General features: G+C 34.4%; 1 protein-coding gene across 2 annotated transcripts; it reads left to right on the forward strand.

The window, feature by feature from the left end:
• The first annotated feature begins 271 nt into the window (after positions 1 to 271).
• LOC105780306 (uncharacterized protein At2g33490) lies at positions 272 to 5,889 on the forward strand. Of its 2 annotated transcripts, none has more exons than XM_012604556.2 (11): positions 272 to 713; positions 1,347 to 1,459; positions 1,837 to 1,911; positions 2,557 to 2,618; positions 2,736 to 2,804; positions 2,951 to 2,979; positions 3,058 to 3,265; positions 3,380 to 3,601; positions 4,024 to 4,077; positions 4,219 to 5,179; positions 5,432 to 5,889. In XM_012604556.2, exons 2-11 carry the CDS (start codon positions 1,372 to 1,374, stop codon positions 5,440 to 5,442), a joined length of 1,779 nt encoding a protein of 592 aa, XP_012460010.1. In that variant the 5' UTR covers positions 272 to 713; positions 1,347 to 1,371; the 3' UTR covers positions 5,443 to 5,889. The 2 variants fall into 2 exon arrangements, with proteins under 2 accessions (XP_012460010.1, XP_012460009.1); XM_012604555.2 differs by having other exon boundaries at positions 1,347 to 1,419.
• The last annotated feature ends 8,089 nt before the right edge of the window (positions 5,890 to 13,978 follow it).

Genomic DNA, 13,978 nt, shown 5'->3' on the forward strand with positions numbered 1-13,978 from the left:
ACTCAACAATTTCCTTTTTTCCCTTTATTTTTGCTAATTTTGAATTAATTCTACAAAAATTTAAAAATGAGTCTTTATTTTTTGAAATTTTAAAATGATACACTGAATTTTTATGGGTGATTTAAGGAAAGGGTTAATATATCCAAAAGAAAGGGACTAAATTATAAATTATTGTAAACTAGAAGGATGGGATTGGAATTAGAGGTTCAGCCCTTTGGTCTTTCAATTCATATTCGTTTTCGGTTCCGTCTTTCTATTCTCTTTCGTCTATTTACAGTCAGTCTTTTTGACCAACAAAAAAAATAACAAAAAGAAAATCAGAAAGGAAAACGCTTCACTTTCAATGCCGTTGAAATAATCGAATTAACCATCTTCACACTCTCTGTAGCTCAGATTTTTCAGAGCTGCAATTCGCTAAAAAAAATAAATTTCTTCGCTTTTCATTTTCATTTTCTCGCGGGAATTTTGGATTCTCCAGAAAAAAGGAAAAGAAAGAGCTCTCGGATTTTCTCTCTTCTCTCTTTTATTTTTTCCCTTTTTGTATTTTCTCTTTGCGTTAGGTTATTTCTTTTCTTTTTCTTTTTCTTTTTTTTGTGGAAATGAAGTCTTCATTTGGTAAACTTCGAAGATTTGCGCTTCACAAGAACGACAACAAGGATAAATTAGATATTTTATCTTCTGCTCATTTAGATGAACTTGCTCAAGCAGCTCAGGTACTTTTTTTTTTTTTAAAGAATTTATGTTTGAGCTTTGATTTTAATTAAATGCAGATTGATTTAATTGGAAATTGAATCCGCTTCTCTTGTTTCCAATTTTTAAGTGGACAAATGATTTCCAATGATTCGAGCTGTAGTTGAATGGGTTGGACCTAGCTGAGTTGAGTGGACGAGTTTCTAATTCTGTAGTTTCTGATAGAAATACATATTTGGAGAGCTTTTGCTTTGGGAGAATGGGAGTAATTTTGGTTCATTAGGTTTGAGAGATTCTGAATTCTCATTGTTTTATTCTTTATTGACATTAGGAAATATCAAATGAACCTAAAGGCTTATTCCAATGTTTAGAAATTTGAAGTGCTTGAGGATTGGAGAGGATCTAAATCGGGGTTAAGTATTTCATGGGGAACTTATTAGATGGTTTTAATATGATAATTTCAATAATTTGGTAGAAAGAAATATGGAATTCTAGATTCCGGTGTGAAAGAAACTCATAAGCTTTTTTCTGCATGTGCATTTATATTGATATTGAGCTGCTTACGACATCCTCCTCAGTGACCACTGCTTCTTGGTCTGTTTGAAAGATTATAATTGGATTTATTTTTCTTTTGCTTCATTTGAATGCATTTACAGGAAATGCAAGATATGAGAACTTGCTATGATAGCTTACTTTCTGCAGCTGCAGCAACGGCAAACAGTGCATATGGTAAAAATGCTGTGTGCTATATTGTCATATCCATTTTTAGGTATCAATGTGTTTCGTTGCCCTGATATTTCTAAATTCTTGGACCAATATGCCAAACACATGTTGTATGGTGCTTTTCCAGCCTAAGCGGCTGGTGCTTTTGAAGAAGCTACTGGTCACAGAAATAACATGATTAGGTTTTTATCAAGAATGTTACATTATTGGCTTGTGTATCTATGATTCCTATTATGTTCAGGTTTGTGGATGTGGGATCAGTATGAATCTATAGGCACATATTATCTCACTAAGAAATTCTTGTTTATATGCTCTAGCACTAACTTGGGGGCCTTTGCTCAGGTGTTAAACTTAGATTTCAGTGAATATCAAAGAAAATTAAACTTTATGTAAATCTAACTTCGATGAAATTTCTACTTTCAGAATTCTCAGAGTCATTGCAAGAAATGGGCTCCTGTCTGCGGGAAAAAAGAGTGCTACCTGATGATGAAGAAAGCCGTAAGTAGAGGCTTTGTTTCTTACACTATTAGATATTAATGGGCATGTCATGCAAGATCTAACCTGGAATTTTAAGCCCTGGAAAGCTAAACTACATTACTGACTTTATTAGTCCATCTGCAATATTCCCATTTTGAGTAAGGCTGCAGAATTCATTAGCAATTTAACTCTGCCAATTGGTTCAAGTAACTTCTTAGCCAACTTAAGCCATGTCATTTCTTGCTCTCGTCTCACCTTAAGATAATTATTATGTACTTGTATTTTTAGATACGCTAGGCGAACTTGCATGTGGACATAGACATTCATGAGAGATTTTCTCCTTGAACTTAGCATTCTTTTACTGGGGGTTGCATACAGTGATTTGCCTTATTCCATGTCTTAACGTAGGTGACTTAAGTTAAAATTATCATTCCTATTTCATTGATTTTAATGTTTGATTTTTCTTCAATAAATGCTTCTCGTGCATTAGTTTAAGATGTCAACAAGTAAATATCGGCTCACAGACTAGGCTATCAGCTGTTACCTTTTTTAATGTCCATTAGTGCATTAGTGATTTTTCTTTTTTAATGTCTGAAGATGGTGTCCCTGGTCCATGTTATTGTGACTTGATGGGTTGTGCTGTAATGACATGGCATTTATTTGCAGGTAGAATTTTGTTAATGTTGGGGAACTTACAGTTTGAACTCCAGAAACTTGTGGATAACTATGTGAGTGTCAATCCTTTTTTAAATTGAACACCATAAACTTTTCCACCATTGTTTTATATGTTGTGTTTTTGGAATAGTTCTTTATTTGAACCTTTCTTGATTCTCTTTGTGCTTTAGCGCTCGCATATAGTGCTGACAATTACAAACCCATCAGAGTCACTTCTCAATGAGCTTAGGACTGTCGAGGTTTGTTTATTTGGTTTTCTCCTTTATTTCTAATCTAGAAATAGAAGTTAATCATTTCTTACATGGTGAAGGTATTTATTTTTCCTTCATACATATTACTTTAAAACTGTCAATGCTTATTGGTATTTCTCCTGTTTGCTGTGCAGGATATGAAGCGGCAGTGTGATGAGAAAAGGTCCATCAGTTTTCTCCATATGCTTATTTTGCTTTGGTTACGGTAAAACCTTTTCTGAATTTGGTTCATGATCTTCAGAAGTGTCTATGAGTACATGGTGACACAGCAAAAGGAAAAAGGAAGGTCAAAAGGCGGGAAAGGTGAAACTTTCAGTTTGCAGCAATTGCAAATAGCTCAGGAAGAATATGATGAAGTGGCAACCCTTTGTGTTTTCCGATTGAAATCTCTGAAGCAAGGGCAATCCAGAAGTCTTCTAACACAAGCTGCTCGTCACCATGCAGCACAGGTTTTCCTTATTAGTTTCTGAATGTTTGAAATGTCAGTGGCTTCTGCCTTGAGTTCAATGCTTATAAGCTGCTTCCCTTTTTTCTTTCTCCTTTTCTTTCCCTTGTGATTGCAGTTGAATTTCTTTAAGAAAGGACTTAAATCACTTGAGGCAATTGAGCCTCACCTTAGGCAGGTTACAGAACAACAACACATTGATTATGAGTTCTCTGGCCTTGAAGATGATGATGAGGAAGATGGTGAGATTGCTTACGACCCAAACAAAGAAGGGGAATTAAGTTTTGACTACAGAGCAAATGAGAAAGGGGTTGATGTTACTTCTGTGTCATCAATAGAGGTAAGATTTTTGTGCCATTTTATATTTCTTAATTCATTTCAGATGTTATGGTCAATTTGTAAGTGAGAGTTGACCCTCAAACATTTATGCTTGGTCATATTAGGTCCAAAACTTATGGACTTGATCCTTTCTTATTTCACTTCTGCCTTTTTTTTTCAAAAAGAAAAAAATATCCATTTTTTAATTATTGGTAGGATTGTTTTTCTTTGCTAGAATTCCATACAAACCACTGTTGGTTTTGTCCAGTTTAATGGTTAAATTCATTCTACTTCCAACAGAGGGGATAATATAATTATTATTTGTAATTCACCAAAAAAAACTTATTATTTGTGTGACAATTATTATACATTTGAACTTTTACTCTGATCTGGTTGTGTGTGTTGGCTCCTTTTTGTTCCTAAATATGGTGGTTTATTCTCCAGGAAGATGAAGTAACTCTTTCTTTCCCCCAAACTTCTTACATGGAAAATGAAGAGGTAAATCTCCATTCACATTGTGATTTTTGGCCTTATTTTGTAAAACAACGTATGCTCTTAGCTTTATGAATTTTCTTAATTTATTTTTTAGCTGGGCTGCTTGACGTATGTAGTTTTTAAAATATATGTGTCTGCCTGTAGGTAAATCCAGAGAGAAACCATGGGGATATTCAGGTCTCAAGTAGGGAGCATAGAGTGGGTAGCCATTCAGCTCCCATATTTCCTGAAAGGAAGCTTGATCCTGCTGAAAGAGTAAAACAGATGTTGCAGTCATCTACAAGGAAGTCTAACACTTATGTGCTTCCAACACCAAATGACTCCAAGTCTGCAGTCCCTTCAAGAACAGTTAGCTCATTTACCCACACAAGACCGACAAATGTAGCTGGACGTCTGCATAATTTGTGGCATTCTTCCCCACTAGAGTCTGGTGATGGTCAACTATCAGAAAAATCTGAATCAGTCCTGAAGGAGAGTAATAATAGTAATACTTTTACACAACTACCCCCTCCTTTGTCTGAAGGACAAGTACCTGCCCATCCTGATAGTTCCACTGAAGCCAAAAGAATAAAAAAGAAAGCTGCAGCCGGTCCATTAACCAGTAAACAAGCATCGTCAAGGCCTATTCCTTCTGCTGAACTTCCCCATATAGCTTCAGCAGTATTTTCTCATTTGCCAGTTCCTCAACCATTATCACCTCCAAAAGTATCCCCAAGTGCATCACCTCCCCTTGTTTCTTCACCCAGAATAAATGAGCTTCATGAGCTTCCGAGGCCCCCTCCTGTTAGTTCAGCTGCTAAACCTGCAAAACCTTCTGCCTCGGTTGGCCACTCTGCTCCACTAGTCTCAAGAAATCAAGAGCATTCTGCAAGTACTATTCCTTCACTGGCATCAAGTGGAGCTTCTCCTCTTCCAGCTCCACCTTCAGTTGTCCCTCGAAGTTTCTCTATACCCTCTAGCAATCAAAGAGCAATGGCGATTCACGTTTCCAGGCTTTTGGAGGCTCCACAAGTTCCATCCCCTCCATTGACGCCCCTTTCCATTGTAAACATCAAGCCACTACAAGATGTTTCTGAAGTGCCATCTCATGGTGGCCAAATGAGAGGTGATTGGAGCTCCCTTCCATTACTCTTTATCTAGTTGTCAATATTGTCCGTTTTTGTTTAGTATCATATCTACCAAAGATTATCTGTCATCTTCTTTGCTCGGGTGGGATTTAGGAAAAGGTTTTATATAGATAATATATATATTATCTTGATAGAGAACATCATCATATTCTAGTAATATGTCAGTTTATCTATGGACTTAGTGGATGCAATTGCAAAATTGAAGTGAAATCATCATCAACTGTATGCAGGTGGGAGCTGAGAAACCTGAATCTGATTCATATCCGCATTTGTTGAATTTTTCCGAAGTCTGGACATCCAGAAAGTTGAAGTAGGGATGGGCTGTAAATTAAGACGTTAGTAATATGTTTGGTTTCACATCTCAATCTCTGTCAGCAAATGATGGGAACTGAAGGGCTGAAGATTTGTGTAGCATCATCACGTATATTCTTCACATCAGGATTTCTTTATTTTTTGTACATTTTTACTTTGATGTACGCATCAAAATTCAAAAGTTGAAAAGGGATTTGGCGTTTGTATTTGATACGTTGCCACGACCAAGATGTGAAAAGGATTTTGCCCTGGTAAGTGGAAACTGGGAACTACTAGTGTTTGGATTGTGTATATAGGTTTAGAAATTAGAATGTAATGGACCCGAGCCAACTCAGTTGATACATAAATGGCCATTGCCAACTTCAAGCTTAGTTCACTTCATTGAGCTTGGATCGAGTTTTTAAGCATCTGATTTAGCCTTTTAATAACTAGGGTAAATTACACATACCTCCTATATCCCCTCTTAGGTTTCTCTTTAGGATTTGTTTGAACACAACTATATCATTATTATTATCTATGTGTTTTCTATTTAGCTCAATTCTTTATTTTTAAATACAAAATAATGAAATTTAATTACTTCTTAAATTGTTATAAAATTAAATATATTTAATTTCTTTTACAAAAAAAACATTTGATTTCGGTTGAAATTAATATTTAATTTAGTGATATAATAACTTCGAGATAATTCATTAAATTAATTTTATGAAAAATTAATTGGTTATTACTAAATAGAAGGTTGTAATAAAAAAAAATTTTGATCAGAATGTCACCTCGACACTACTTGACGCCATTGCCACTATGGAAATGTTGATATGATGCCCGGGATCATGGGATTGGAGGGCTCGACTTATGGCTCAATTTACACCTCCACCGCTACCATCGACGGAGTGACATGCTTAGGATTTTATGTGTGTTGGCTTTGTATTTTCTCTCTTTTGGAATGTTACCTAGCTCTATCATTTTCCCTTGCTTTACTCAGTCTGCATCTAAAAATATTGAATTATAATTTTGTATAGCATTCTCTTATATTCATAAAAACTGCTACCTTTTATATACCAAAAGGATAGAAGAATGTTAAAATTTGTAAATATATAACCTTGTGCAATTGGTAATTAAATTGTTTTTCACCTGGCATCCTAGTTACAATTTTTACCTTCTATAGCCAAACTATTTTAAATCAAATTTTCAAACAGTTTTTCAAATGGGAAAGTAACACTTGAAAATAATGTTTTATATAGGGAGCCTTTAAAGCCATTTTTCAGGTTTTGTTATATAAAAATGGTGCAAAAATTAAATCAATAATTTCTAAAATGCCTTTTAAAAATGTTTTAAGTTTTTCTTTTCATTCATTTTAATGTTAAGTATCAATATCCAGACATAAAATATTGATAATTAACCCTAAACCTAAACTAGATTCATCAAAACATTGCAACCTAGTAGCCACATTATAAACTAAAAGGTTTGATATCAATACCTTTTCTTGGGGCATCGATATTTGCTCTTAAAGTATTGGTACTTAGACTTTTATAATGATTATTTTTATGCAAGGTATTGATACCTTCTTTAAAAATATCAATAGCCTTTCTTTTCAGGATACCTTAAAAGTTTCCTCTAACAAATAAAAAGTGAGTCAAAATAAAATCTCGTATCACTCCAAAAAGCCAAACAAGACCAGAAAAGTCATTAAATTCTTATCTTTATCTTGTACAGGTATATGGATTTGGAATGTGGAAAGACTCTTCCATCATTACGAGGATTGTTGTTGTTCAACCTCCAATCTCGAGAGTTGGGAATGATATTTGTGTATGGTGATGGTCAATTGAAGTAGAATTTATTTATAGAAGAGGCATATCAAATTCTAAGTAGACAGTTGGGATATGTCGTAACTCACATTTTTTTTTTACAGTAGAGGCATATTAAATTAGAATCGTTTTGATATCAATTATATCATTCTGGTCTTAAATCAGTTTTAGTTAGTTTTAAATTTCATAAATTTTGATATATTTTAATTGTTTCAATTTATTTTGAATAGTATCAATTTGTATCGATGTGTACCAATTGATTACAATTAATACAAAATTTTAATATTTTAAATCAAATTTTCAAATTTTTTTATCTTAACTATTTTCTATAATTATATTTAAAAATATAATACAATCATTTAATTAAGTTGTAATACTCAATTTTAGCCCGGCTCACATATGGAAACATAATTTTGAGGATATGCAATCTTAGATATGATATGCAATCCTAGATATGATATGCAATCTTAGATATGATATGCAATCTCAGATATGATATATAATCTTAGATATGATATGCAATCTTAGAATATATGATTTTGTAATCTTAGAGATTTAATTTGTAGATACCCTTTCATCTCAGCCGTTGATGTAATTGATCTCTACCGTTGGATTTGGGGAGGCTCAACTATAAATAGAGGCATCTCCCTTCATTGAAAAAAAAAAAGAAAAAGGGAGGGAGGAGAAATAATAAAAAAAGAACGATTGGCAGTTTTTTTAAAGGTGGCTTACTATTTTTTTTCTTTCGATTATTTTTTTTTACTTATTTATGATTTTAAAAAAGGGGAGAAGGTAATACCACTGCGAATTTTATTTATTTTATTTAGCCCCTCCGCCTTTTAATGTTTTTGTAATTAAGTTTTTTTTTATTTTTCTTAATTTACCCTTTTATTTATTTTTATTTCAATTGAGTCTAAGTTGAACGGCGTCGTTTTAGAGGAGAAGGGAAAATTTCCCTTCCAGCCCCTCTATGTAATTCGCGCGTTCAAATTAATCCTTTTACTTTTATTTATTTGCGGATTTACCCCAATTTTTTTATTGCAATTCAATTTAATTTTTCTTTTCTTTTTTTTTTTGTTCTTTTCATTTATTTTATTAATTAATAACGTAATCATTTTTTTATTTTTATTTTTTAAATCTATACATGCATATTTTATGCACATATTTTTAACTTATATTTTCTCACATTTATATATGTATATATATGTATATTTATTTTTTAAAATTAATTTTGATAATGTACTCATTATTTAATTTTTTATCCATGTATATTCCTTTTATATGTACATGTATATATTTTTTAAAACTAATATTTTCCTATATTTTTAATGAATATTTTCATATTTATATGTATATATTTACGTTTTTTAATGATTAAATACTCACTTTTCTTTTTAAAATATACCTATTTTTATTATTTTATATATGTACGTATAATTATATTTTTCTTTATTTGCATAAGTATATTATGTATTGTATTTATATATAAATTCTATAACCCAAAATTTTATTTGTAAATTATATGTATATTTTAATCTTCATAATTTTCATGTGTATATTATACGCCTTTTGATCCTTATTTATTTGTTTGCTATCCCATCCATTGTATAATTGTGTTTACATTTAATATTTTGCATGTCATGGATTACCTTTTTATTATTTCGTTTATTCATTTGCTTATATTATTTTTATGTCGATGATGTATTTATTATTGTTATTATTATTATTATAGCATTTGTATGTATAAAATCACGTTACATCATTTTTTTACTCAAATTTAAAGATAGAAATTTTTTAAAATTGAGATAATGTTTGTATTTAGGATTTTCAAGGGAATTGAGCCCTAACGTATTGGGTTCCGATTTTCTTCGTTAAATCTGACAATCGAGCATTTCTCTTCAATCAAAAAAATAAAAACTCATTATTGGGAATTCAACACGTTGTGTCCTAACGTATTGGATGTGACGCATTGATTTCTCGAAATGAAGATTTTTTTTAAAAAATCATGAAGGAAATATTCCGAGTTTGAGATTCTAAAGGAATTGTGCCCTAACGTATTGGGTGTGATTTCTTAAATCTTGGATAAGTGGATGTTCTTTTAAAGTAAAGGAAATATTCCGAGTTTGGGATTCTAAAGGGATCGTGCCCTAACGTATTGGGCGTGATTTCTTAAATCTTGGATGAGTGGATGTTCTTTTAAAGTTTTATTGTATAAGTATTCTGACCTAATTTATTTTGGATGAAATTAGAATGTTGTGCCCTAACGTATTGGGTGTGGCATTTTTGCTTCTCTGAATTGAAAAGGGTCTTAATATGCAACGTTTTAAGTTTTTAAAGATTATATTTTTAAAATTTTTGACCTTAAGACATTAATTAATTAACTAGGTACCAATTTTGGGCGTAATGAGGGTGCTAATCCTTCCTCATGCGTAATCAACTCCGGACCCGCTTTTCTAAAATTCATAGACCAAAGTCGTTTTTAGGTGACCCAATCACACCTTAATAAAAGATTGGTGGCGACTCCCAATTTTCATTTTTTAAAGTCGACAACCTTAAAATTTTTTATTTTTCAAAAATGGTTTCGACAGCTTGGCGACTCCGCTGGGGAACTTTTTTTAAATAAGAGAGTCGAGCCACAAAGTTGATTAATTTTTCTCTTATGGTCGAGAAAATATTTTTAAAAAAAACTCATAACATCCTTTTGCATTCATTATCTTCTTGTTTAAACATTGTTTGCATTATACATTTCATGAGTTGAACAATGTTACCCTTTTAAGTGGGAGTGAGAAACTATGCCTTCGTGAGGTTTTTACCTCCGTGTAGGGTAGTGGATTGCTTTCGGGATACATCCGTACCTATGTCTTCGTGAGATCTTTCATCTCCGCGTACCATAGGGAAATGTATTCCCGAATCGAACTTGGTCCATATGAGCCTATAATGGGTGAGGATTGAGGAATCTCTTGGTTCGGTACCTTTACTCTAGAAGCCAAACCTCATATAATGAACCTTAGAATCCACCTTAAGTAGAATCATACTAAACCCTAGTAGATATCCAATTAGGGATCTTTATTATTTCTTGATTATATCTTGTGTTTCTATGTTATAATCGACTTTTGGTGTTTTATTTGCATGACATGACATTTCATTTCATCATAAAAGGCGCCAATTCAAATTCGGTTGCTAGATAGAAGGCTTAACATGGAAAGCGGGTTTCTTGATAAAGTGGAGGACAATGCGTTGCTTTCGAACTTGGTCCGAGATAACGCAGCAAGAAAAGGGTGATAGTTTGGCTGATGGGCATGTATCGGAGTTATGGGACTTTACGCATATCAGTGCAACTCAAAACAATTTGCAAGAATTGAAGGAAATCTGGGGTCAGTGGAGAGATGAGGTTAGACAGCTCTTTTATGATAATTATGGGGATTTGCCTTATTTGCTTGATGTGAAGGTAGACAAGCATTTGTTTCAAGCCCTCGCCCAATTCTAGAATCCTGCTTACAGTTGCTTTATGTTCGGGAAGGTCGATTTAGTGCCTACGATAGAGGAGTATATGGCTTTACTCCGTTGTTCAAAGTTTCAAGGAGACAGGCTCTATTCGAGAGCGGTGAATGTGCCAACCTTTTCCAAGAAGTTGATGAGTGTAACAGGAATGAGTGAGCAGTGGGTTGTCGCACGAATTAAGCAAAAGGAGGACAGTAAGTGCGTTCCTTGGAGAGGCTTGAAAGATACAATCCTCACACACCCAGATGTCAGGAAAAAGTTAGATGTTTTTGCTTTAAGTATATATGGCTTGGTTGTTTTCCCTAAAGCCTTGGGGTATGTGAATGAAACAGTCACTGATTTATTCGACCGACTCGATAAGAAAGTTACACCGATTCCGACAATTTTGGCAGAAAACTTCAGGTCATTGAGTGCATGCCGAAAGATGGGTGAAGGTAGATTTATCGGATGTGCACAACTTCTACTCCCATGGTTTCACAATCACTTTTGGAAGGTGGATAAAGTTTTGTATCGGGTCTTCTCTAAAAATTATTCACCACTAAAAGAGATAGTTGCTACACCGAGGAGAGATGACATTTCGGAGGAAAAATGGATGGCAATTCTTCAAAATCTTCAAGAGGAAGATGTTGAGTGGAGAACTCCTTGGTTACTTCCAGATGAGATCATGTATAGGTGTGGTAATTTTGATTGGGTTCCTTTGCTAGGGGTTTGGGGAGCTACTGGATACGCCCCATTATTGGTACTAAGGCAACATAGGTCAAGGCAATTTATACCTGCGACCCAAGGGATAGCTGATTGTGAATATTCATACAAGGATGATGGTTATAGAAAGAAGATTCAAGAGATGGCTAGTGCGTAGAAACAAACTCGCCGAATGAAGAGGCTAGCTGTGGGTTCAATGACAACTCCTGAGTATCATCAATGGTAGGCTAGAAGGATTAATGATAATACACCTAAGTTAATCAGGAAGAAAGCCAATCAATAGAAGAGCATTTGCGACTCATTCCTTCTGAGTTGGAAATTATAAAGCAAGATTGAAGAAATGGAGAAAAGAATTGAAGAGTTAGAGACGGAGCTGCAAAATTGTGAGATCCAGATCAAGCACTTGAAAGTAAATGAGAGTCATAGTAATGAACAGCTTCACCATTTTCAGAATCAAGTTAGAAGCAGAGATCATCTTATCGAGGAAGCTGTGGTTCAGATTCGAGAAGTAGCTGACCATATACAGACTTTAGCAGTACAAGCTGACACGCTGAGTGTGAAGTATGAATTAGAGTCAAATCGGAGGCAAGAATTGGCTTTATTACTTAGAAAGATTAGAGTTTTGGGTACTAGGGCAAAGTCGTATTTGTAATTCATTTTATGTAAAGGAATTTAATTTCTAGTAAAGTTTTCTTATATGGAATTGAATTCAAATTGGCGCCTTTTCTGCATTCATTTCATGCATTGCATTGTTTCATATGCATTAATAAATACATTAAGGATTTTAATTAATCTAAATCACTCCTCACTAATCTGAAACCAACCAACCTACCAAGCACCACTACGGTTTCGATCAAAAACCAAGGATATGGATCAAAGAATGGAAAGATTAGAACAAACTCAAAAGGAAATGCAGGAGCAACTTCAACAGCAAATGAATGAGCAGCAAAAAATGATAGACAAAATGATGGAATTTCAAGGGAATATGATGGCTCAGTTAATCAATGGTTGAACAAGGGAATTGATAAAGGAAAAATCTTTGTGCTCAATGTTGAAGAAGGAGACAATGAGGGACATGTCTATCCTTCGGACTCTACCCCTCAGCATGTTGAGGTATGTCCACGTAAATCTTCTGTCACCATCAAGCCTCAACAGTTTCAGGCTGATGTTTCAATACCAATGAATTTTCAAGTTGGATCTGGCTCCAACCCTGAAGACAAATTTGTTCATCATACTATCCCTGACTTTGATGAAATGGCCGGAAGAGAGAAAATGAAGGATGAGTCGTCAAAACAGCTAGAAGCGAAGTATAAGTGGCTAGAAGAGAAATTTAGAGCTATGGAATTTCTTGATAGCTACTATGGGATTGATGCTAAAGAATTGAGCTTAGTTCCAAATTTAGTACTCCCTTATAAATTCAAAATGCCTGAGTTTGAGAAGTACAATGGAACTAGTAGCCCGGAAGCTCATGTTACTATGTTCTGCAGACGGATGACTGGGTATGTTAATAATGACCAACTGCTGATACATTGTTTCTAGGATAGCCTCGCAGGGACAGCATCCAAGTGGTACAATCAATTGAGTTGTACCCAGATCAATTCATGGAGAGATCTAGCACAGGCGTTCTTAAAACAGTATAGCCATGTGACTGACATGGTACCTGATAGGATCACTCTTCAGAATATGGAGAAGAAGCCTGGTGAAAGTTTCAGGCAATATGCACAGAGATGGATGGAGGTTGCTGTCCAAGTTCAGCCATCTCTTCTAGAAAGAGAGATGACGATGCTTTTCGTTAATACATTGAAGGCCCCATTCATCACGCATATGTTAGGGAGTGCCACAAAAAGTTTTTCTGACATAATCATGAATGGTGAAATGATTGAAAGTGCCATAAGGAGCGAAAAGATTGATGCTGGAGGAAATAACAGAAGGCAAGCCTCAAAAGAAAAGGGAAATGAGGTGAACAGTGTGAATACGTACGGCAAATCGATTGCTAACCAACAGGGTTCATCAAGACAAGAATTAGGTGTGAAGCCAGGTACTGAAAAGCTCCAGTTCACGCCAATTCCAATGTCGTACAAGGAGCTGTATCAAAACTTATTCAATGCGCATGTTGTTTCTCCCTTACATGTGAAGCCTCCACACTCGTATCCCGGATGGTATAATGCAAGTGCACAATGTGATTATCATGTAGGAATTACGGGCATTCTATAGAAAATTGCATTACCTTTAAAAAGAGGTTGAAAGGCTTGTCAAGATGGGCGTTGTCAAATTTGGGGATTCATCCAAAGTCAGAAAATCCGCTACCCAATCACATTTGATAATGGGGGTGAATGGGATGTATGAAGAAATGTTGAAAGTTGTTAACATTAATGTCATTTTGAAGACACAATTTACAAGGGTCCTTGAAGATATTCGCCTTATCAACTTAGAAGTGTTCTAAGTAATTGAACTCGGAAG

The sequence above is a fragment of the Gossypium raimondii genome, chromosome 4 (genome assembly GCF_025698545.1).
Source record: "Gossypium raimondii isolate GPD5lz chromosome 4, ASM2569854v1, whole genome shotgun sequence".
In the NCBI taxonomy this organism is placed as follows: Eukaryota; Viridiplantae; Streptophyta; class Magnoliopsida; order Malvales; family Malvaceae; genus Gossypium; species Gossypium raimondii.

Coding starts and splice junctions, on each gene's coding strand:
- LOC105780306 (XM_012604555.2), top strand. CDS start 600: ATGAAGTCTTCATTTGGTAAACTTCGAAGATTTGCGCTTCACAAGAAC. Junction 3,266..3,379: donor CTCGTCACCATGCAGCACAG/GTTTTCCTTATT, acceptor TTGTGATTGCAG/TTGAATTTCTTTAAGAAAGG. Junction 4,078..4,218: donor CTTACATGGAAAATGAAGAG/GTAAATCTCCAT, acceptor GTCTGCCTGTAG/GTAAATCCAGAGAGAAACCA.